Genomic DNA, 23954 nt, shown 5'->3' on the forward strand with positions numbered 1-23954 from the left:
CATTAGTGCCGACACATCTGCAACCTTCACATCCTTGAGCCGCAAAGCGTGGCCCAGAATACAACGCCTGAGCTCAGTAAGGGCTCCAGGTGATTCTAACCAGGGCCGAGAAAAAGAGCCAGCTCCAAGCCGGGCCAGTAATTATCCTCCTTTCAAAACCATGGGCCGCTCTGCAGGAGATCTCATCAAAAACGGAGGCGAACGGGCAAAAAGACGGGCCTGCACCGGGACCGGTCTGCACAGCGCTCTGGAAATGCATGCAGCACGCACGGGCGCATAAATCTGACAGAACGCTGGCATGAAACGCAGACGTGATTATCTGGGATAATCAAGCGTTCAACGTCGTTCTGTTGAAGGAAAAGGTGGCGTTTGGCGCCGAGGGGCGGGGATGTGCGACTGCAGCGGGGGGTCATAATCCACAGAGACGCTTCCACGGTCACCCCTCCAAAAACGAGTGTCGGACGCAGGGAAACACACATTTAAGAAGGATTTACAACTCACTCCTGCTTGTTTTATGACTTGTACAATAAGAGGAGATATCAGATTTTATGTCTGACACTTATGAGTGGGAAAATGTCTTTTATCCTCCTGGAATGAGTCAAAGTCACTGAGATGTGAAATTGGCACAGAATTTAAATTTAAATGGGGATGGATTACAGGAATTAACAAGGAGAGGGAGTTTTACATATTTCTGACTCGACAATTTTATACCTAACAGGTTTGCCTTGTATGTAGCAAGTAATGGATTGAAAGCAGAGATCAGCAAAACCACTGCTGTCTGGTTGGGGGTGTGTAAGTGATTTAGCTGCTGTGTTTATGCACAAGTGTGATTCCGGGAGCCTCCGGTGTGTCAGTAAATTTTCTTTGAGTACGCCACTGAAACCCACTGATACACTCAGGCAAGGAGACTTTATCTTCTTTTTACGCTTTCCTGTGTCTGTGCTGGGCCATTCCCGCATGATTGACAGACCTCGATCCTGGACGGGCAGGATTAAACCTATCAATCACTTAAAGCTCAGAGACAAAAAAAAATTGAGGAATAAAAAAAAAAATCCGGGCAGTAAATTCAATTGAGAGCACCAGGGAGAAAATTGAGGTGAAGAAATATAGAGGGCCATTACCGGGCTATAGGGCTGCAGGAAAGAGGGGCCTTGCAAGATTTAGCTTCGGACGACTCCATAAATTCATATCAAATGACTGCAGGAGTGAAATATCCGAGAGGTTACTGTAAACCCTGCTGCCTCCTGCCTTTCTGGTCTTTTTAGGTGGGATTGCGTTCAGTCAAGGACAGCCTTTACAGGAGCAGTATTAAAGTCATGCAGCAACAAATCAGCCTAAACAGCTTGTGTTTTCAGAGTGGCATTAGAGGACGTTTTTACTAAAAGACATGCCGCATTTTCTATTTGTCTTTTGTTATCATCCATGAAGGTCATGGGGATGGGAAGCACTCCAGCCTGTGGACTTGGGACTTTTCATATCCAGAAACCTTTTGTACTCCTGCCCACTTCAGCCCAGCAGCATTTTATGAGTTATATGAAATGAACTCTTAGTTACCCAAAACGGAAGCAACTTTCTCAAAACAAGCTGGCCTCTCAGAGTCAGAAATGTACCGTCCTGTTCACATGATGGTCATCTGCAGCTACATTAGGCTTGGATATGAGAGAAAAGATCATGAAGGTTAAACATTTTGTTTCCTTTAATTTAAACTAACCATATTATGAGCATCAATGGGAAGCTTTAGTTCATGCCTCAGGCTTATAACATTTTATCAAGAACATCTGAAAGTTAGATTTTGCTATCCAATGACGCCGTTTCGTATACGTCATTTTATAGAGACAGCTGCAACGATACTAAACAACAATAGCCAGTGTTTTGGACAAATACTCACGTTTTATGGTTAGTTCACCATAATTGGACACTCCAACACCTTTGTCTGAGTGGACAATGCAGCGGTAGCGGCCCGAGTCGCCCTTGGTCGTGTTCTCCACATCAAAAGTGCCAATGAAGCGACGGTTGTTCCAAGGTTTAGTGGCTTTCATTGGGGCCTCCCGTCCACCGATGCCCTGTTTGGAACACAGACAAACACACATTTGAGACTTGGGAATGGAAAGGGTTCAATAAGCAAATTGGCCTGACCTTGTGTGTGTGTGTGTGTGTGTGTGAGTGTGTTTTAGAAACTCCGGTTCGGCGTACTTGTTGTCGACTCTCGTCTGTTTGCATCCTGTCGTTCCCATCGCTGGCTGATTAGAGGAGCACATTTATCACACAGAAGTGCACACGCACACACACACACATGCACAAACAGTGGGTTCCTCCCCAGCTGTCACCCCTCACAGCAGGCAGATGGGGGACATTTGTTCATTAGAAATATTTCTTCATTACTGTCATCGGGGGACTTCACTTAATGTTTGTTTTCCAGCTCCTGTGCTAATGAGGATGTGTTTGTTAAAATGATGGAGTACCTGGCAGAGGACCTTTACTCGGCGTCACGCTCGCACCGATCACACGTGTGACAGTGTGTTTAGCAGCCCAGCCAGCTCGGGTTATGTTTGCCAGATGCACTACCTTCGCTGCTCAGAACAAGGTCAACGCAAGAGTGCTGCACAGCTCCGTGCCAGATATAGCATGCCGTATCCACATGGAGTCGACATCTATGTAGGTTAAGACTGTACTGCGGTGATCTGAAACAACTGTAATCCCCTGCCTTGCAGCTGCAGCACCTCAACACACACAGGGGCAAAAGGAAGCGGCAAAAGCTTTAGCTTGGAATGATTCTGCAGTAAGTAAGAAAAGCAACTTGTGTTATCTGAAAGTTCATCCTAGAAGCAGCTGTGAGGCTTGGAAATCAACGTCTGGACCCAGATCAGGCCAAAACCAAAACAAAATTTTGCACTTCCCACCAACAAATAAACAGAGGCCCCGGCTGCATCACTCAGGACAAATTTTCTTCCAGACACACTGAGAAATCTGCTGTTGACCAGAATCAGGCAATTTCAGCTTCACTGGCCAGTCAGTGACTCAAAGATCCAACCCTTTTCTGATCAGTTAACACACCATACATCAGTGCTCAGATGTTACACTAACAGTAACACTTTTCACTCTGGAAGTGGTTACCTTGGACAGACGACTGAAAGTGGTTTTCAGTGTTAATGAAGTGAACTCAGGGAAAGCAAATAAATGTAAAAAGCTAAATATACATATATATTTATTCTACAATTTGTTGGGACATGTTTGTGGTTTATTCTAGCCGCGATAAAAGCAGGAAACAATAAGGGTGGAAAAAAGAATGCAGGTAATTTATCACGTAATTTAGCTTTCACCCTCCTTGATCTGGAAATGTTGGGTTACTGGAGATCTCAGAGCTAAACTAAAGTTCTGTAGGAAATACAAAGATACCAAGCAGCTTGCTCTAATTATTTTGATGAGAATATGGAGACAGATCATCACATCAACTCAATAATTCCTATTTTAAAAGTAATTGCACAACCGCATATGACTGCAGTGGTTTTCTCAGGACACCACCTCTGATTATTAGATAAATATTTAATGGCCGTTCAAAGCAGGAAGGAAAATAATATTTTGAATGCTGTTCACATATCGTCTTATAAAGACAATAGAAGTGGTCAAGACAGGCTTAGACATAACAAAGCTTTACAAAAGCAACTCAAAAGTATAACTCGTCCTGGATTACAAGACTGCAGATTTAAATGTGTAGGTTAAACAGCTTGAAATCTAAGTAGTTTAGTTGTAGCGGTGAGTGTAAGGTGTCATCTTCAGCTGGAGAGAAAGGTGATCTCTTACCTGAAGCCATAAGCGAAAGTTGTCTCTCTTGCGTCCATTCACGGTGCAGTGGAAAGATGCAGTCTGTCCAGCGTTGACTTCCACTCCCTTTATAGTCAGAAAGTGTGGAGTGTTCACTAAAACAAAAAAAGAGAAACACTTCCGTATCATAAGACTTCACAATGAGGGAAGTTTATCTTGTAAAGAAAAGATGTGACATCTTATGAGACTTGAGTGCCATAAGTGCATGTTAAGAGGCCATTTATTGCTAATTAATCATCTTGGTCTCATTCATGCAGCAGAAATCTGCAGGTAGGATTCATATGAAAAACTGGAGATCTGAGTAAATAACTCTGAAGGGCCTTGAAATGTTGAAGGCCGGCGGCGCTTTGTGAGACATACTCCACCAAAATTCTTTAAAAATGAATAACCAGAGCCTCATCTTGAATCAATGAAAAACTCAAGTTCCTGATGTCTCTCCTTTGCATTCTTCCTGCGATCTAGGGCATTTCTCAATAAGCACCATTCTCTCCAATTTGAGCTCATTATCAGTGTGTTCGCAGACCGAGAAGGACCACAGAAAGTAACTTATTTAGAACATTTTTTAATAAGTACTGCTGTTCGCATAGAAAAATAGGGCAATTCAGTGGAACGACCTTGATTCGAAACATAACCAAATCTCTAAAGACTTGGCAAAAGCTAATTCTATCACTTTCATCATCAACACTCACTTCTTGTTAATATTTTATGACCTTTCTGTTAAACCACCCTTACTTTAAAACTATGTTCTGCCAATTCGTCTGGTTCCAGATCTATTTTTCCATCCCTTCTTTAATGATGGGAGGTTGGGGAGACCACCCAGCGGCACAATAACACCTCTGAGCTGGCGGGTCGTATAAATAGAAAACGAATTGACCAGGCTTTACCGAGAAGTCGCTCTCATCACTTTGCTTATCACTCAAAGGAGCCCCACTGCCACTGAGTAGATTATTGATCCTCTCGCACTTACACATTTAAACACCGACCACGTTGCAAGGACTCATTGATTTGCTCAAATACATTCATATGCTGCACGTTTGGCCGTATAAATCCATCTTATTGACATAACATTTGTAGGAATTCAGCTGCTTTCAGACGGTGAGCAGGTCATTAGTGACCGACAACCGGAGCCTGATGCTTCGGCTACGATGGGCGGAGCGGAGCATGAATCAGTTGATGAGAAGCAATGTGGTATTGATTCAGACGTTGTGTTTTAACTTGAGCGGTTTGGAGTGGCGGGGACAAAACAGGAGTTTCTGCACACAGAAGATCAAACATGAAGAAACTCCCAAAAGGCTGAAGAGGGAAAACTATTAAATGTGCTACTGAGTGCATGTTTTATAAAACAGAACTTTCAACAAATCTGTATTTAATTGTTCACCAAAAACAGAAGTGAAAGTAAATTTTGAGTCTTTTTCTCAGTAAACATTTTTCCCCTCAAAAATAGAAAGGTATCTATTCATTAGTTGTTTTTTTTTGTATAAAGTGGAATGACACAATAAATTGTAGAGTAAAATACTTGTTGAAGCCTTTGTTGATAATAACGACTTTGTGTCATGAGACAGAAAGTCGTTATAAATGTCTCAACTAGTTGCACGATTTGTTTGGGTGGGATTTCTAATTTTTTCACACCGTCTTCAAATCACACGCAGCATTTCGTTCTGGTTGTTTAATGATTCTGATGTTTTTCTCTGGGTCCTCCGTCAGAAATATTGCAAAATTCACAGGCGTATATGTGGAGCGATACCTACTTCAAGATTAGGAGTTTGCCGTTTGTGACTGCACTTCGATTATGACGCGAGACTGAAGTCAAATTCCTTTTTTGTGCCCACAAAGTTGAAGAATAAAGTTAATTGTTTTGTAGCAATAAGTCTGTGAAGGTTTTGAGAGAGGTTAATGCTTGAAACCATCGTGATGTGGTTCTTGTAAAATATCTTTGTTATAAGAAACCTTTCAAAATGCCTTAAGTCAGGACTATTAACTGGTTTTGATAAGGAGAATGATTTATTTCAGGAAAATTGGAGATTATAGCTGCTTTCTTTCCCTTTCTGCATCCCTCTCTTCATGCATTCAATACATACTTATTGTGTTCTTCCACCTACTACAGATAGATATTTTGAATGCGAGGATTACTTGGGTTGTTACCAACATCTGCTGCACATTTAAAATCAATAGAAACTTATTTAGTGAATAAAACATTGACGTGTTCAACATTTGTTTTCCCTGCTGTATGTTGAAGGCAGGAAGAGACATAAAAAGACATAAAAAGCTGCAAGATGGTTTCTGGGGTTTGTCTTTCAGGTCTTTTTTGTGCTGTTGTGCCATTTCTCAAGGGATAGATTTCAGACAGCCTCTCCAACATTATATCCCATATGTGCTTCAGCATGTCAACTATATCCTCGTAAATCTTCATTGAGCAAAGAGCAATGGGGTTCATAGCGGGCTTGGCTGTAACATATCCTTTGAGGCCCTTCTGTCTAAGTGGGAAGGCCTTGAGCAGAACCGCGACACAGGTATTCGGAAGGGTGTCACGAAAAGGACAATGACAGTTTTGATGATATTCTTTTATGGTGAAGGGAAAATAGACTTACTGCACTGGTGGCCCTGGACCACAACGTCTTTGATGGCCAGCAAGCCGCGCTGCCCCGAGGTTATGGCTTCAAACACAATCTGAGGAGGAGAAAGGAGACTCATAACACCACTGATGAATTACACCCTCCTTCAAGAGACACCCGAGTGCGGGCTGGGCGCGGGCAAAAGGAAAAGTCCAGCTCTCGCTTAACTCACTCTGTCCTCTTTCTCCGGGGGGTGCAGCTGGTGCCACAGCTGCAGGCCATCAACAATATTTCCTCAATATGTCACAGCTGACAAGTGTTATGACATGCAAGTGTTAAATTAAGTTTAAGCCCTGAGACGATTAGCACGCAGTCAGTGACAAACACAAAGCGTGGAAGTTGAAAGGCAAAGATAAAAGGTCAGGTTAGGACGTTCTCAGCTAATGACTTGATTTCTCTTCCCTCTAGGTTTCCTTTAAACAATTAAACACAGATGCATTTAAAATTTTGAAACACAATCACAGTTTAAAAATTTTAGTTATCACTGTTGGTACACTGAGAGCTCTTATTGCTGTAAATCCTAATTAGAAAAACACATTATATTTTATAGAAGCTGCTCAGTTTTGGATAAAGCCTGGAGCCAACAGAGTACAACGACGACCATCCATACTTTATATAACCGCAAATGAAAAAAAAAATGTCTTAGAATGAATTTACAGCACAAAAGGAAGTGAATGTGGAGCAGAATTAAAAAAAGACAATATTTAAATAAAAATTTGCATTTAGCTCCCACAAGTCAACATACGCCAGAGGCCCCTTTTACTGTAATTCAAATCTCAAATATTTTGCAGCATCAATCAGGGTTTCTTTTGTCATCTTTTCCCTGCATTTAGTTCACCAAGCATCCAATCAACTGAGACCAGGTTTGTTGTCTCTGCTGAAGAAAAACTTCTCAAAACTCTTTTGCTGCAATTGTTTCACCATGAGGTTTTATTAAGGATTTTATGCGGTGTTGGTTTTCACCTTTGATGCGAGTAAAAAAAAAAAAGAATTTAGATTTTGGGTTGGTATGAACCAGAGCACCTTCTTCTATGTCAGTGGTGTCCAAAGACGATCCTTAATGGTCGGTGTCATGCGTGTTTAAAATGTTCCCAACATCCAACATAGCTGTATTAATTGAATAGTTCATCTGTAGAGCTAGGTTAGAAAAGGACGAGGTTCGTTTAGCCATTTGAATCAGCTGTGTTGGAGCAAAGACACACACAGGACCTGCAGCCCCTGCTTTTCCATTTTACATCATGGGTGTCAATCTCAAGTCCCAGAGGGCCGATCTCATGCCAGTTTGGGTGTTTTTCCTCCAACACAACTAATTCAAAAAGTTCAACTACCGTCTCAGCATGTCAAACTTCTGAAGAAGCCTTCCTATGAACCGTTGGTTTGGTTTTAGTGTGTCGCATGAAGGCCAATTGGCCCCTTGAGGACAGACTTTGGACACCTCTAAGAAACTCAAATCAGGTCTATCTGTGGCCTCATTTAATTTGTGAAAAACTAAAGTCACGCTCTCACAGCTCACCTGTGTCTCCAGAGCTACCATGAGTGGACTTGACTGGTTCTTTGATTAAACAGTTTAGGTGGATGTTCATGTTTTGGTTGGAATGCAGTGGAGCCATTCTCCCTCCAGTTTTAGACGGTGGACTGAACAAATGTTCTTGGAAATGCTTAAAGAAATTCTGCTCTAAGTTTCTCTCCTTTCTTTCTGACTTGTCTTATTGTGTTCTTTGGTCCTCCGGATGCTGTTTGTTCACTCAGGTCTTCTGACAAACCTCTGAAGCAACTGGATGCTGTGTATTTTATTTAGAGGTATTAAAGTAAATGGAGGTAAGCGCCAACAAAGCCCAAGCTTCAGAGAATTCCTTATAAGCAGTTTTTAAAACTACATATAAACCGAGTTTGTTTCAACTTTAATCATTAAAGCATCAGTGTCCAGCAGAAAAAGAATTTAAATCAACAAAATAGGAATAAAATTTGAATTGAAAATGGGAAGATTTATGATACCGCAACTTTGTTAAAAAGAACAAACTCTTTAAAGTCCCTCACCTTGTGTGACAAAATCTCCTGCTGCATTTAACAGTTGCTCTAATGTGGTTTCTTAAAAGCAGGGTCTTCTGATAGAACTTCAAAAATAAAGTGCAACTGTGCAGCACATGACGAAACATTGGCCCTATTTTAAGGGCCGAGCTCCCCTCCAAAACAAATGGCCCTAAGCCCTGAGAGGAGGGTGTGTCGCAGCAGAATTTCAAAGCTATGTGCTTGTTGGTCTGGAGTGTGATAAAAAGGGAAACAGCATGCCAGCCCCTTCCCAAACCCAGGGCGTGGTGCACACAGCAATTACACCACACGCGCTCCAGCCACACATGTTTTGGCTGCTGTGACTCCTGAAATATCAACCTGGAAAGTCTGTTGGCTTGTTATATTATTAGACGTGTCCTACGTAAGGCGTCGCACACAAACACGTCCTGCCGGCTGCACAGTGACACATTTCCGAGATTCCTTTTGTAGTTCAGGAATATGGAGGCTGAGATACTTAACCCTGTCATCTGGGAGGCAGGATGCCTTCAGATAAGACCGTCTAATTATAAATTTCTTTTCTCGTCTCTTGAAATATGAAAGCAAAGTCTTGGGTGCCAATTATGGCCTCATTAAGGGCTAATTTAAAGGAAATTAAAAGGCCAACCACTCTATATATTGCCACCAGACAAATGAACTGGCCCCCACGCTCTAATTGAAATCCTTTGTTTGTGCAACAGACATCAGTCAGCCTCCCTAATAGCCGTGATATAATTGATTCCAACATCAATGATGGCTCGGCACATAATTGGGCCTGACCCGCACTGAAAATATTCACATGGGACAAAGCTGTTGATGTCACAGGAAAGTTCACCGTTCTCATTTGTCAGGGAGACGGACAGCGGGACCAGCGTTTAGTGTCTACATCACTGCACTGGAGATCCCTCTGGGACTTAGTTAAATACTTTACAGCAGGTTTGATTAGCCCTGCTGCATATTCTGCTGCATGGAAATTAGTACAGATGAGTGCATTTAGATTGAATGCCTTTTTGGGCTACGCGTGAACAAAATGCAAAGTTCCACTTCGCATTCAGAGAAATTTTGAACTTTTTATTTTTATTTTTTAAAGTTAATCAGTTCTGGAACAATCAGATGCATGACAATCTCAGGTTGAAGTTCGATGGATAGCTAGGCCGATGAGTAATTGTCAAAAGCCACAAAAGGCTGCAACGATGCCTGAATGCGTTAGCAGTAATTAAAAAATAATTTCCATGTATCAGGTGGCTTTCCTCTGACAATTTCCTAGGTTGCTATGCAATTAAAGATACCTATAATTAGTGGCATGTTGTTAATTAGTGACAATTTCAGGCATTGGTGTCCTTCTTCACAGATTGTTGCTAAGATCATTAGCATCCTCGCATTTACCCACAATGTCAATTAAGCTCTGGAACAATTACAAATGAAAGCAGGTCCTTTAGGCTTGAGGTTTGAAAGGCTGCAGAGGCTGTAAATGTTTCCAATACCCAGCAATGCACCGTTGGTATGTTGGGTATAATGTATGTAGACCATTTGTTTTGGGATGTGTTCATTCTTATGCTGCCTTGAAAAAATAATCACTCCCTTTTCACATGTCATCTTACGATCCTTTAATGTAATTACTGATACATGTAATAGGCAAGGATGAAACTGAAGTGGAATGATGATGATAGAAGGTCTTATTTTTTACAAATACCAATCGGTCAAGAATGACATGCATTTTAATTAAATCCATTTCCTCTAATAGGCCTGAAATAAAATCCAGTGCAACCAACTGCATTCAGAATTTCACTTAGTTAGGAACCAGAGTTCATCTGTGAGCAATTTAATCTCAATGTTCTTTGAAGTGGTTTGTTAGAGAACATTATTGAACAAACAGCATTGAGAAGACCAAGAAATACGCCAATAAGGTCAGGGGAAAATGGTCCACAGAAGTTTAAAACAGCAATAGATTTTCAAAAAGAACATATTCTGAATAGTGAGGCGTTCTTATGAACCTACATGACCTTCTATTGAAACCAGCAGGATGGGCCAGGAGAGCATTACACTAAAAAGTAGATCTTTGCTGCTCCACTGAATAGAGGAGCAGCAAAGATCTGCAGCTCAAGTGAAACATGCAGAAACTATTCACCGATCCCACGTCTTCTAGAAATATGTGGAAAAAGAAACTGTGGTCATTTGACACCAAATATTAACTTTTTAGCTTACAAGCAAATGCTTAATTTCACTGGAAACTTACACTACATGTAATCTTGAAGCACAGTAATGACCCTCATCCTTGCTCTCTGCTGCCCTACAGCTAGATCACTGCCATGCATGCTTAAGCTAGTTAGCAAGGGAGCTGATGACAGCAGACAAACAGCTTTCCTGTGCTGGGTTTCTACTCCATTAGCACATTTAGCAACGCCTACACGAGGGTGACTCACAGCACAAAGACCATCCCCCTGGCTCTGATTGGTTGTTTTTGACCAGGAGCGGTGTATTTCTGCAGATGGCAGCAGGACGACTGGGAGGAGGTGGACGAGCTCCATCTTTCCACAGATCTGTCTCCATATGGTGACAGTTTTAACCAAGAAACATGTTGGTAAAGTTGATATATTTTATAAGCTTTATCTCTATTTGTATTATTAATATTTAACACCAACAAATAGGCAAGTTACCCATCAATAAAGTATATTCTACTCTAAACTTGTCAAGCTAATCAGAGGTGTTTGTTCAGATGAAATTTAAGGATAAACACCCTTTATATTTAGCCACTGATGTCTATGTGAATGTAAGACAAGCAAAGCTTGTATACATCACTTGTCTTGAGCCAGCCTGACAATATCTGACCAGAATGGCTTTACATATTAACACACAAGGTAGCATCCTGTTAGCAATTTGCACTGACTGCTGCTGCTACCTACCACTTTTTTTTTTTTCTTATTTTGCCTGTGTGGCTCTTATTAAACCTTCCACACTGCATCCAGCAGCGAGAATCTCAGCGGTATCCCTTGTTAACTAAGTTATCAGAGCGGCTATGATGAGCAGGCAGCAGGACTCGCATCGCCTCCAATGTGGTCCAGGGCCTGCCAGGCCTTAATGAAATAATACACTGAAGGACCTGCTCCCTTTGGGAGGTTAAGGGGTCTCTCTGCATCAATTAACATTTGGTGGACTCGTGGAACAAGCCCGACGAAGACTAATAGCCAGGCAAGTGTGAAATCACCTTGCCCCTGCCAGCAGTCATGTGCATTGGTAAGTGAAAATGAGTTTTCAAAATTGGAAAAAAAAGGGAACTGACTTGGATTGAAGGGAAAGAGAACAGATTGCCATGGATACAGAGGCAGCTGCAGAAATCAATAACCCAAGGTGCTTTGAATGGGCTTTTGTGCAATTGTTTAGACCTTCTCAAATAATAATTCTGTCTTGTTCCACATTGTGAAAGGCTTTAAATGACTTCAGATAAACTATATAGGATTTTACTGCTTCTATAGAGATGTTACACATGTGAGTAAAATTGTTGGTGCCTCTCTGTTAATGACTGAAAAGCCCTCAATGGTGGCTGAAAAAACTTTAAACTGCATCAAATTAAACATGACAATCAAACGTTGCTTTTGAATTAGGAGTCAACCGAATAATTTTTTTAAAATAAATTCATGAAACTGGCATGTTTCAGCTAGCTTGAAGACATCTGTAATGCTAATTAATTACGCTAACATGTTCCTACAGTAAACATACTTTCAATCTTTTCTCGAGGTACCATCATTTTCTTACAGGCCTGTTCCAGTTGTTTTTGCTTTTTAAATCGATTCTGTTGAACCACAGTTCAAAAGCAACGTCTGATTTCCATTAGTCAATTTTCAGTCATTTTTCTTATTAGGGTTAGAAAAATGGTTAACCCTAACCCTTATTACTTTTGTGGATTCTTTTTGGTCATTAACAGAGGGGCACAAACAGTTATACCAAAGAAAGCTTAATGTGCGCCCACCTGGTAGAAGTTGGGCCAGTAGGTGCTGATGGCCAGCTCCACCTGCCCCCAGGAGCGAGACGCTGGTCCTGACACGTTCCAAACAGGCATCCCCATCGGACTGTTGTTTTCTTTGATATAGACATTTAGGTGGCCTGGGTGGCTGTTGTCTCTTCCTCCTATGTAGTAATGGAAAATAACGCAGTGTGTGTCGTTCTCCTTCAGTTGGGGTGTCAGCAGCAATGCCTTCTGTCCTGCGAAGCGTCCTGACGTGTTCACCATCATAAAAGTGGACCCTGTTGCAGAAAAAAAGGAATGTTGGCTCATTTTGTTTCAACAGATTTCAGTAAACTGGTAAAAAAAATAGTCATGTGTATTTAAAATAAAAGAGACTTTCAATGCAATCATAAACACAACAGTCAACCTGGATCAGCATTTGCACATTGAGAATTACAAAGGACCACTTTAAAATAAATGTTTGATAGGTTGATATATTTGAAGGGTAATGCATTTGAACTTGAGAATGTTACATTTGGTAAGTTGGATGTTTTTGTCATAGTATATGTTTTACCAACCAAGACACTATTCTGTTAACGGAGAGCAATAGGAAGATCATGGTGCTGAAGTGAAAACAGAAAGAAACGGGCCATAAATATGTTAAAGTTGGAGAACCTACAATCTCAAAAGTGTCAAACAGAAATAAATCACATTTGGCCTTTTCTGCTGGTTTTCAGCGGTAAGGTGATACCATAAAGGGTTCATTACATAGTTCCTAAGACCACACCATCTGGAAATCTCTCTTAATTATCATGAGTTTGTTTTCTTAATAAAATAGCTCTTTCTAATTGGAATACGTGCTGCCCCTTTTGGCCTACTCCCGAAACCACACCATCTGGAAATCTCTCTTGACAATGATTTTATTTTCTAAACAAAAAGGATCTTTCTCATGGGAAGATGTTGATTCCACTCCAGGCCACATTTTCCGACTGAAAAAGGGTGGAGTGAGAACTGTTGCTACTAAGATCTACACAGGAAGCAAGGTCATGGTCTGTGGGTGCAAACACAAAGAAGGAGGTTGGATTTCTCCTCACCCACTAAATAAAACCAAAAAACAAGGTTCATAATACAATGTTTACAAAACGGGCTGCAGATGGTAGCACTGTTGCCCTGCAGCAAGAAGGTCCTGGGTTTGAAACATGACTCGGGTCTTTCTGCATGGAGTTTGCATGTTCTCCCTGTGCGTGCATGGATTCTCTCAGGGTACTCTGGCTTCTTCCCAAAGTACAAAAACATGACTGTCAGGTTGACTGATGTCTCTAAATTCTCATGATTGTTTGTCCTGTCTGTCTCTGTGTTGCCCTGTGATGGACCGGCGACATGTCCAGGGTTTACCCTGCCTCTTGCCCAACATCCCTGGATTGCCTTTAAGGCAATCCAGGAGATTGCCTTAAAGACCGTTCTCATTGCCTGGAAGGATAAGAGTGTAAAGATAATGGACGGATGTTTATGAAACACCTGGATTGGTATTTTACTTAGTAAGTACCTGTAATTTGCTTTCTTTTATCAGTCATTAGCTCCAGCGTTGCTTTTCTTTCTCTGTCTGAGCCCATTCAAATAGTAGAGCATTTGAATGGGCTTTTGTGCATTTGTTTAGACCTTCTCAAATAATAATTCTGTCTTGTTCCACATTGTGAAGAATTTTAATGACTTCAGATAAGCCACAGCTCTGGAAAAGAAAATCACAAAACCACTGCAATGAAGCTTATTGGAAACCTCATGGTTCTTCCATCAAATATTGATCTCTGAACTCTTCCTGAGTTAAAACATTATTATTGCCGTTTCTACATGGATACAAACTTGTTTCCTTTGCAATATTTGAGATCTGAAAGCACTGCATCTTTTTCATTATTTTGACCATTTCTCATTCTCCACTAAACTTTTGCTTTGCATTTCGGAGACATGTTGTCAGTAGTTCATAGAATAAAAGAACAATGTTCATTTTACTCAGACATGTACCTGTATAAAGTAAAATCAGAGAAACTAATAATATTAAGTGGTCTCTTAATTTTTTCTAGAGCTGTATATGGGACTTCTGCTGCTCCTATAGAGAAGCTACATGTGAACAAAATTGTTAGACTGATCATGTGGAAAAAAGTGAGACTTACACAGTCACTGCCTGTCTCTCAATTAAAGACCGTTCTCATTGCTGGGAGAAATGCAAAGGTTGTCTACCCTAAATGCTGTCAGAATTCACTGTGGTGAATTACACACAAAATAGGTTGGCCATAATAGTAGAGCTTTTAAATCCCTCCGTAGGATGCCGGTTTGTTAAGTTCATGCTACTGCAGTCAGAGAACAGTTGTATTGCCTTCTTCCTCCACCTCATAGGATAAATCACCATAGAAACAGTCAATTTTACTTTAACATTGTATTGTGCAGTGGTCCAGGAGATTGCCTTTCCAGAAAAAACACCACCACTCCTTTGGCAACACTTGATTTCTGTGGGCTCAACTTTTTTTTGTGCATGCATTTTTAAAATTTACTTAATGGCTTTTAAATTTGGGCATGGAAAAGATGATTACAAAGAGCTACTCGCCCAAACACAACGGAAAGGGGAGAGCAGTAAAAACAAACATAAATGCCCCTTAGTTGCAACTGATGGTTATTGCAATATTCAACAATGATATATTATGAAAACGTGTTTTCTCACCATAATGCAGCTCTGAAATTAACCAAATAAAAGGTGAAAAAAATCCCATACGGAATGCTGAGAGTAACAAATGGCTGCTTGAGGAGCTTTCCTCGGCATTCACAAATCCAGCTTGTGACCTTTGATGAGAAAATGCTATTACCTCGGCTGATCGTCATTACCATTCATCAAAATACAAAGACATACACTACAGCTAAGAGGCTAATCCCAGAAAATAGTGGATTTTGAAAAGTGCATTTTCCTTCAATGACAGAGCAGAGGGGAAATGATGAAAAATCAATAAGCTAAAATCTATTTGCCAAGAAAAGCCCCATTTAGATTTTATCACTTAGGTCCAATATTAAAGGTTAATCTAATTCTTTACCCTCTCCCCAATAAAACACAAGTGAGAATTATTACATTGGCCAACTTTCAAGGAGATGCAGAACACATTCTATTTGTCATCATCTTATTTAGCTTGGCTTCATATTAAGATGGCAATAATCATAGAAGTATTTGAAACGCAGCCATAGGAGACTCATTAGAGGCTGAGATACATTTTGGCAGAATGCTACAAACTGAAGGGCAAAGAGAGATAATACAAACAACCTGTAAACAGGAAGCTTATGCTGCTGCATTCAAGGAAGAGCCAAATCTCTCTTGTTACAGTAAACATGTGGCATTTCACTGAGATTCCTGTATTAAAACGGGTGAATAGCGTCAAGTTAAGCAGCAGGCTTGGTCGCCTGAGCGTGTCAACCAGGCAGCGTCTCACAGAACCCTATTTGTTCCATCAATGACTCGAGCTTGCCCACTTGTCTTGTGCTTCTCTTGTAACGCTCACCAATTTCATCTGTCTGCAGCTTCAGATAATGAGTAGGGGGATTCTGTCATGTTTACACAATGAAACGAGAGAAGAGGCATCAGAGGAGGAGTGGTTGGGATGTCACAGTTAGCCTAATCGCCTTTGTTTGGAAGGTAGAGGCAGTTGTTATTTTAAATGATCCTTTAAGGTTTTGGGGTAATTGGTGAGGGACGTGGATATGTTATGAAGGGCAGTAATGAGAACATCCATTTTATGGATCATTGACATGTCAGATATTTGGCACAGGATGTGTGCAAACGGGCTAAACAGTTGCCTTGCAGCAAAAAGGTTGCTGGTTTGATTCCTGGCCAGCAACCAGGAATCAAACCGGGCTGCAGCTTGAACGTTTTGTCCGTAGGTCTTATCCAGGTAATTTGGCTTTCTCCAAAAGCCTAAAAGCATGACTGTTAGGTTAACTGGTTATTCTAAGCTCTCATGAAGTGTTGGTGAGTGTTGTTTGCCCGGTGTCTCTCTGTGTTGCCCTCTTTGTGTTGTCTCTCACCCAACGACTACTGGAAATAAGCACCAGACCCCCAAAGAGCCTGGAAGGATAAGTGGATATAGATGAACAGATCCATGTGTGCTTCACATCTAGTAGCTGAATCATATAAACTTAGACTTTAAGTTTCTTACATTAAATCAACATATTAAAATTTAATTCAAGAAACTTTACAATGACTTCCAGTGGAATAAAAATGATATTGGTTTCAACTATCATTGCAGTCATTGGTAGAAAGGCACCAAGATGCTTCATTATTTAAATGTGTAAAATAAAAGAAAGAATTCATTGCGAGAATGTTTGAGATCCACAAGCTCAATGAAGGTCAGGTGTTTAAAAGGTGTGATAGGATGAGTGAAGAAGATGCTAATGTGTGGTTCTGAAGTTCTTTGCCCTGTTGGGTCTGCCAGAAGGAGGCACGAAATCTTAAATGTGTGAGAGTATAGTAATGATTTTTCCTGGTGACTTCCAGGACACCAGGTACAAGATATGGAACAAGAATATGATCCCTTGTTGTTCTATTTGCGATCTGTTGTGGTCTGATATGTCTAATTTTGTGGTTACTCCAAACTGGACAGTGATGGACGGGCATATTAAGACAAAGCTCAAGAACTTCGGAGTTTTATATGGGTAGCCTCTGTAGCAACTTCATCCGTCTAAAGCTTCTCTTGTTACTATACAAAAACAGATGTTTTCCTAGTTTTTCGTTTTTATTTAGGATGATGTTAGGTTCCTATTTCCGAGACATAGTTCAAGAAAGGTGAATGCACAAAAAGTTGGGTACATCCTGGACAGACCACCAGTCCGTCCCAGGGCAACAGTGAAACACACTCACTCTTGAGAGATACCAGTTAACCTAGCAGTAATGTTTTTGGACTGCAGCAGGAAGAAGTGCACCCAGAAATAACCCACGCATGCACAGGGAGAAGATACAAAGTCCATGCAGAAAGATCCCAGGCTGGGATTCAAATTCAGGATCTTATTGCTGAAAGAGCAAACGGTGCTACCAACTGTGCCACTGAGTAACCTCTGATAAAAAAGAAGAAGAAAAAAGAAACAACTCTTTTAAGATTAGAAGAAGTTGAAAATAAATAACCTCTTTGTGCAGGATTGTTATTTAACCAAGACAGAGTTTTATGTCTTATGAGCTACTTAGGATTCCGGTATCTCTATGTTGTGCAAAGAGTTCTTCACAGTATGATCACTTTGTTATGATTAATTACTATGGACAACTGTTCTCCCACAGTGTTTGTAATCTATTATTTAATTTCAGTTTTACGCATTCATATGCTGAGCTTAATTATTTCTGAGGAAAGCATGAAGCTGTAGAGAAAACATGAAGAAAGGGAGCAAACGTGTCAACTCTGAAACACATTTGATTAAACTTTAATCAGGTAGTGCTCTACGAAGACTCCATGTGTCTTCATTGACATCCAGTCTTCTGCAAAAGCAGCCAGATCCTTCTTGTTTTTCCCTTTGAGGCATGAGCAACCCCTGGTATGACGCAAACCAGCACTAGAAATCACTTGATAAATTGTTCAGTTGCAGCTCATGTTGCATAGACAAAAATTATGGCTCCACTGCTTTCCTCAAAGATTAAAACAGGCTATTTAGAAGTAATTCAACAATCATATGTTTGGGAGATATGTCCTGTTTCTCTATAATTAAAATTGCAAACTGCAGATACCTTAAGCCACATTTGTATTTTTTCCCACTATAGTCTAGAAATCTATTCATTCATCCGTTGTCTTCTGCTTGCCATAGATCGGGTGGCTTACACAGCATTCCTTGGCCAAATGGAAAATCCAGATTCTCCGACGTGTTTTGGGCCTTCCTAAAGTTTCTTTCTAATGGGACATGTTTGGAAAAACTTTTAAAGGGAGGGACCTCAAAGGCATCCTGATCAGACGTCCAAATAACCTTAACGGAATCGTTTTACTGTGGAGCTTTACGTCAAGCTCCTCGCAGACGATGACGTATCTCATCCCATCTCTGAACATGAGCCCAGTCATCCTACAGAAGGGGGCGACTCATTTCAGCCACCTGTGACTGGGATTTTGTTCTTTGGGTCGCAATCCATATCTCGTGACCATAGGTGAGGGTTGGAATGTGAAAGAATTGGTAAATCCAAAGGTTTGTCTTTTGGTTCACAACAGTTCAGAGGACCATCTGCATTATGACAGACAAGGACCCATTTGGTCCCTCTCTCTCTCTCTCTCTCTCTCTCTCTCTCTGCATCCCACCATCACTCTTGAGCAAGACACCTGACGACTGAACTCTGTTTGCCTTAATCAGAGACTAATCCCAAAGCTGAGAGGAACAATCTACCTTTACCTGATGCAGAACTTTAAGAAACCGGTTCTCATTCCAGTTGCTGCATGGTCAGCTCCAAGCTGCACCAGTACATGCCATAAGATCCTGTCCATAAACACTATAAAATAAGACTGGGTCACCAGGAGTGGATGAGATTTGCTACGTGTCCCAGATATTGTGGGCTTGTCGGAGTTGATGTATCCCTTGAATGAGAACTAGGACAATGCAGACCAAGAATGTGTGTGTCCCAAGTTATAGGACATCTTACTCCAGGGTGTTGAGTAGGAACAACCAGTGTGTTTTCTCTTGGCAATAAAACAGTAGATAAAATATTTATAATTTGAAAGTGGCCAATGTTCATTTAATAATTGCTAATAATTGCATAATCCATCAATCTGTAATCATACGCAAGACATTATACCAAAATTCTTCTTTGCCACAGTCAGTGTAATAGTGTGGTTGTACACCCCTGAATTTGTTCAGGTAAAACTAAACTACAAAAGGGAAAATTTATCCATTATCTTTCTTTTGTCTTCAGTAAAAGAAAACAGTACTTCAAGCGTCAGTCAAGTCCCGTATCATACTTCCTCTACCACTGTGTAACACCGCTGAAGGAGACCATAGAGTTACATAGATTGTCATTCAGCTTCTGTTCCCTCCAAGCCTAATGACCACATACTCTGCAGGACCTGCTGCACCGTGACAAGCTAATTAACCAGTGAGACTAAGAGCAAATTATAATGACACTGTTAGTGGAGTGCTAATGTGCTAGTGATGCACAGGGGTGTTTTTTCTCCCCTCCCACCCCCACTCCATCCCTTCTTCCGCCTTTAACAATGACGGAGTTCGAGACCAATTAAAAATAGAGAGCTCTCGGCACACTGTGAGCCTGTTTTCACTGTTCCTTAAAGGCCATGGCTCGGCTATTGTCTAAGGTATTCAGAGGAACAGATTTATTATTATTCCAATGTAGGCCACCTTCACCTTCCACTACAATGATGGCTGAATGTGGGGAGCATGGAAACCGGTGTGAAAAATAAATGAGCGGAAGATGAAGCGTCGCCACTCCTGATGCTGCATGCATTCGCTGTAGCTGTTCTTTGGGAAGCGAAGGCCACGCTGCTAAAATAGAAACGTGTGACTTCAGACATTATTAACAAGACCACAGTAAAGTAGAGTAAAGATCATTGTTGAACAGCTACTACACTCCAACATCTATTCTGCGAAAATGTTACGATTAGATTAAATAAATGTAGATGCTAAATGGAAATGTAGCAACATTTTTGGAGCTCTAACTTTATGAATAGTTCCTAGTGAGTTAGTTTTCTTTTTTTAATTAGCATCGACCTTAAAGTACAGCTGCTTCATTGAATTTGTAAAAAAAATAAATAAATAAATAAATATCTGAAAGGCTCAAAACATGGATGCAAGTTTGGAAAATGAATGTGCAGTGTAACCTAACAAGCAAGGTCTGCTAAAATAACATTCAAACTTCCAAACGTTCAGGTTCTGCCGGGCGACAGGGAAACCAAAATAACAGACTCGGTGGTTTAACGATATCGTGAGCCGTAGAGACAGAATGTGGACTCTGAGGAAAGCCTTCCATCAGGTTAATCCTGCGCCCTGACGGCTTATTCAACTGGCAGAGCAGCTATGAGTTGGCCACAGCTTGTGTCTGTCCATATGGGAGGAAAAGTTCCTGCTGGCGAGAAAATAAGCTGAGGATGGGTGAGTCTTAAAAAAAAAAATTACTTAAACTGTGTAATTCTACAGCACAATGTTAGGATCACAATATATTAATAAATGGTTAATGTGTAACAGTTCTTCAGACTAGTTTAAATCTTAAATGAAGCTTAATCTGGTGCAGGCATGTTTAACCGCAGATGAAAGCATGTGGTGGCTTAAATAAATAAATAACTATGAAGAAAAACAAAATGTCAAAATAAACTACAGTATTAATTCATAATGAATTTTGTTGCGTTACAACATTTTATTTGTATGTTTTGCTTTTTGTGCCTTTTTTGGCCACTTGTTTATTCCTACTTTTAAACTTTGATATCTGTTTTACTGAAATAAATACATAAATAAAAAAGAAACCAGCTTATTTTTTTTTCTTGACACAAGAAACTCATAATGTACAATATAAGTATACTTCTTTATTTGTCCTGTAACTGTATTATCTCCAAAAACTATATTTATGATATGAAAAAATCAGACAACTCATCTAACCATCTATCTAAAAACTGTATGTTTCAATACTTTAGCAATTTGTGTGAGATTAGCACACCGTAAGATAAAACCACAGCTGCATTTGTAATGATTTCCTCTGAGATAAATAACCTTATTGGATGCAAAGAAGTTTCTTGTTACAAACAGCAGATGTGAATGTCACAAGAAAGTCTTTATTAATGATTTTATGTGTTTTTCCTTGATAGAAAGTTGGTTTAAAAAGACAGATAATGAAGCCTGAAATAGTCCTGGTCTCACAAATAACCTCCTGTCTAATCCCAATCATCAAAGTCTACAGTTTGAAGGTATCTGGATTAATTATGAGTTGAGTGATGGTCTGAGCCGAGGATATAATTTGCAATAATGACTAGCGCTCATTATTTCTCCTCCATTCAGGTCCTGAACTCTGTGAAAATCATTATGTTGGGGGGGGGAGAGAGGAATCAGAATGAAGGGGCGCTCTTTAAACCCAAACCCTCCAGGTCTCATTTGCTAATAAAATTCACAGAGGTCACCGCTGCCGAAAAGCACGGCTGCCGCTTTGGAAATGTCAATGAAGACGGGGGCCATTCTCACTGTCTGCCACCAATCAAAAATGCTCTCGCTGTGAGGGTTAGGCTGTTAATGCGAGCAGCCGTGGCCTTCTCTCAAATTTCCCCGAATATTCTCCGTGTCCTCTGCAACATGAAAAGGCCCCGATAAAAATAAAAGCGGATAAGTTTGGGTCTCTCCGTGCGAAGAGCCTGGCAGGTTCTCTTTAGCGCGGAGTCAAACAGTTTCACCCAGAACCATCCATCATGCAGGACACGTTTAAGCCCTGTCACTTTAGTCAGGTGGAACAACTAACCCTTATTATGTTCCCTGGCAGCATCCTTTGTTGTCGCATGCCAATCACCTGCAATCCCAAATGGATTAATATGTCATCTTAATATGCAGTGCGCTCTATTGGCCTGCTGCAGAAGTAAATGGGTCAGATAATAACCCATTCACGTGGTACAAAGTCATTAAAAGAACTGAATCTTCAGGTGAGTCACCCAATTGTTCATACCGTGAACACTTAGGATAAAGAAAAGATAAAATATGCTAATTTGTCCTCCATTCTAGAAGCGCAAGTGCAATCTTAATCCTGTTTATCATAATGGGTAACCTGTTTGCTCGGGCCAAAGGACACATTTTAACCCCGCAAACACGGAGCGCAGGAAATGGCGGTCTTTCTTTCACCGGGAATGATTGCACAAATTGATTAGATTTCATAATTTGCTGTTCTGTTGTGTCCCTTAATCATTTAATGGGGCTCCGTCCTTAACCTAAAAACAGTGCACACAAGTCTAGGAGTCATTCCCACATGTAGCCGGGAATGGCTAAAAACAATGTGAGCGTGTGTGTTTCATTTATTTATTTTTTAAATAAAATTGTGACAACACTCCATGTTTAACCGGCGTGATTTACATTCTGATTAAATTTCTGCTGTCTTTCAGTCCAACATTGTGTCCTCTTATATTTTAATAGTTTGACCCTCTTGTTGTTCATTTGAAAAACCCATTAAGCACCATACACAGCACTAGAAGCCCAGGTAAAGCAATGAGGTATTTTTCCATTACCCAACATCTACCTGCATTCGTCACATGGTTTAGTCCATCTGCCGACATCTGGGGCCCCTGGTGAAGATGCTGCACTACAGTATTATATGAAAATGGGTTCTTTTAGCTTCGCACCTTATTGTATCCGTGTTTGAGACTCTTATTTTGAAAAAGGAAAGGACGCCATTTTTAATTTGCCCTGTTGGCTGATAAACAAGCCTCGTTTAATTTTAAATTGATGGTCTGGTCCTGTTGCACTTTGGGCGCTTGGTATGAAAAATAAACATTGACAAAGTCACAGGTAAGATGCTGAATTCTGTATTCTCAGACTCTGAGAATACAGCAACTGGCTAAGTCACCTTCTGAAAACTTTTCTGAACTGAGGATTGTATTTCATCATCTTTAGTTCAAAAAGATCAAATAATGATTAAATGTGAAATGCTTAGTTATTCAATTAAGTTCTTAAAGTACAAAATCTGTGCTTTTGTATTTTAGAAAGGGAGCGTTTTCAATGTTTTTTCGGCATTAGAATAAACAGAGTTAATCAAAGAAGAAGACAGTAATATAGTCAAACTTCAGGTAACTTAAAACTAGTTATAGGTTGTGATTTTTGTAGCCTCAATGATCTAAAACAATAAATCTGGTGTGTCTATTTTTCCAAAAAAATCTTGCTACAATAGCACCTCCTCTTGGACAGGTGATTCATCATTTTGCATGGTATCATCTCATTAGCTGAATGTGTTGCTATTGTCCTTTATGACAATTTTTCAATTTAAATTTTTATTTAAAAATTACTTGTATGCCAAAGTGTATGTGATGCTGTAAGTGCAAGACTTTTGAAAGAATCACACCCACATCCACCATCATATTTAACAGTATGAAAGAAGTGATTTTTCACATTTTCATCCCAATTTAATTAATTTATCAAATTAAAAATTACATTTGTACATTTTTGAGTGTGTGGGTATGGTACTTTGGTGCTTCCTGCGTAACTTTACCAGGGGTAAAAATAAAATGTGGTCTTCACTGTATTGTGCTTAAGAGTGAACTGTGTTTATATCATGAGGGTATAATTAAGAAAAAAACTGAAAAGATCACCGTTACCCAATGAAGAACCTCATTCTGCCAATCCTTTATTATTGTCAAGGTGTCACTATCGACCAAGGACACTCTACCCAAACAAAGAGCCCGTACAAACTGTGCGACAAAAACATTCAATTTCTCTCCGGCAACATATTTATAGCAGACATTAAGAATAACACAATAAGTCATTTAGCTGGGACCGCATCGGCTATTGTGCCTTGCAGAATACAAAAAACACTAATTAATCTCAGTTAGAGGACCTTCTTTCTC

At 40.3% G+C, this 23954-nt stretch overlaps 1 protein-coding gene across 1 annotated transcript in view; it reads right to left on the reverse strand.

Annotated features, from left to right (window-relative positions):
* LOC106929367 (receptor-type tyrosine-protein phosphatase mu-like) overlaps nucleotides 1-23954 on the reverse strand; it is a 192654-nt gene that overhangs the window by 118913 nt on the left and 49787 nt on the right. Inside the window, exons 3-6 of the mRNA XM_088014377.1 lie at nucleotides 12448-12722; nucleotides 6411-6489; nucleotides 3802-3917; nucleotides 1889-2063 (exon numbers count right to left, since the gene is read on the reverse strand). Of these exons, the coding sequence (XP_087870503.1) occupies nucleotides 1889-2063; nucleotides 3802-3917; nucleotides 6411-6489; nucleotides 12448-12722 (645 nt within the window). The remainder of the gene's footprint in view (nucleotides 1-1888; nucleotides 2064-3801; nucleotides 3918-6410; nucleotides 6490-12447; nucleotides 12723-23954) is intronic.

This window comes from Poecilia mexicana, unplaced genomic scaffold, assembly GCF_051168715.1.
Source record: "Poecilia mexicana isolate PSO_F unplaced genomic scaffold, ASM5116871v1 scaffold_17, whole genome shotgun sequence".
NCBI lineage: Eukaryota > Metazoa > Chordata > Actinopteri > Cyprinodontiformes > Poeciliidae > Poecilia > Poecilia mexicana.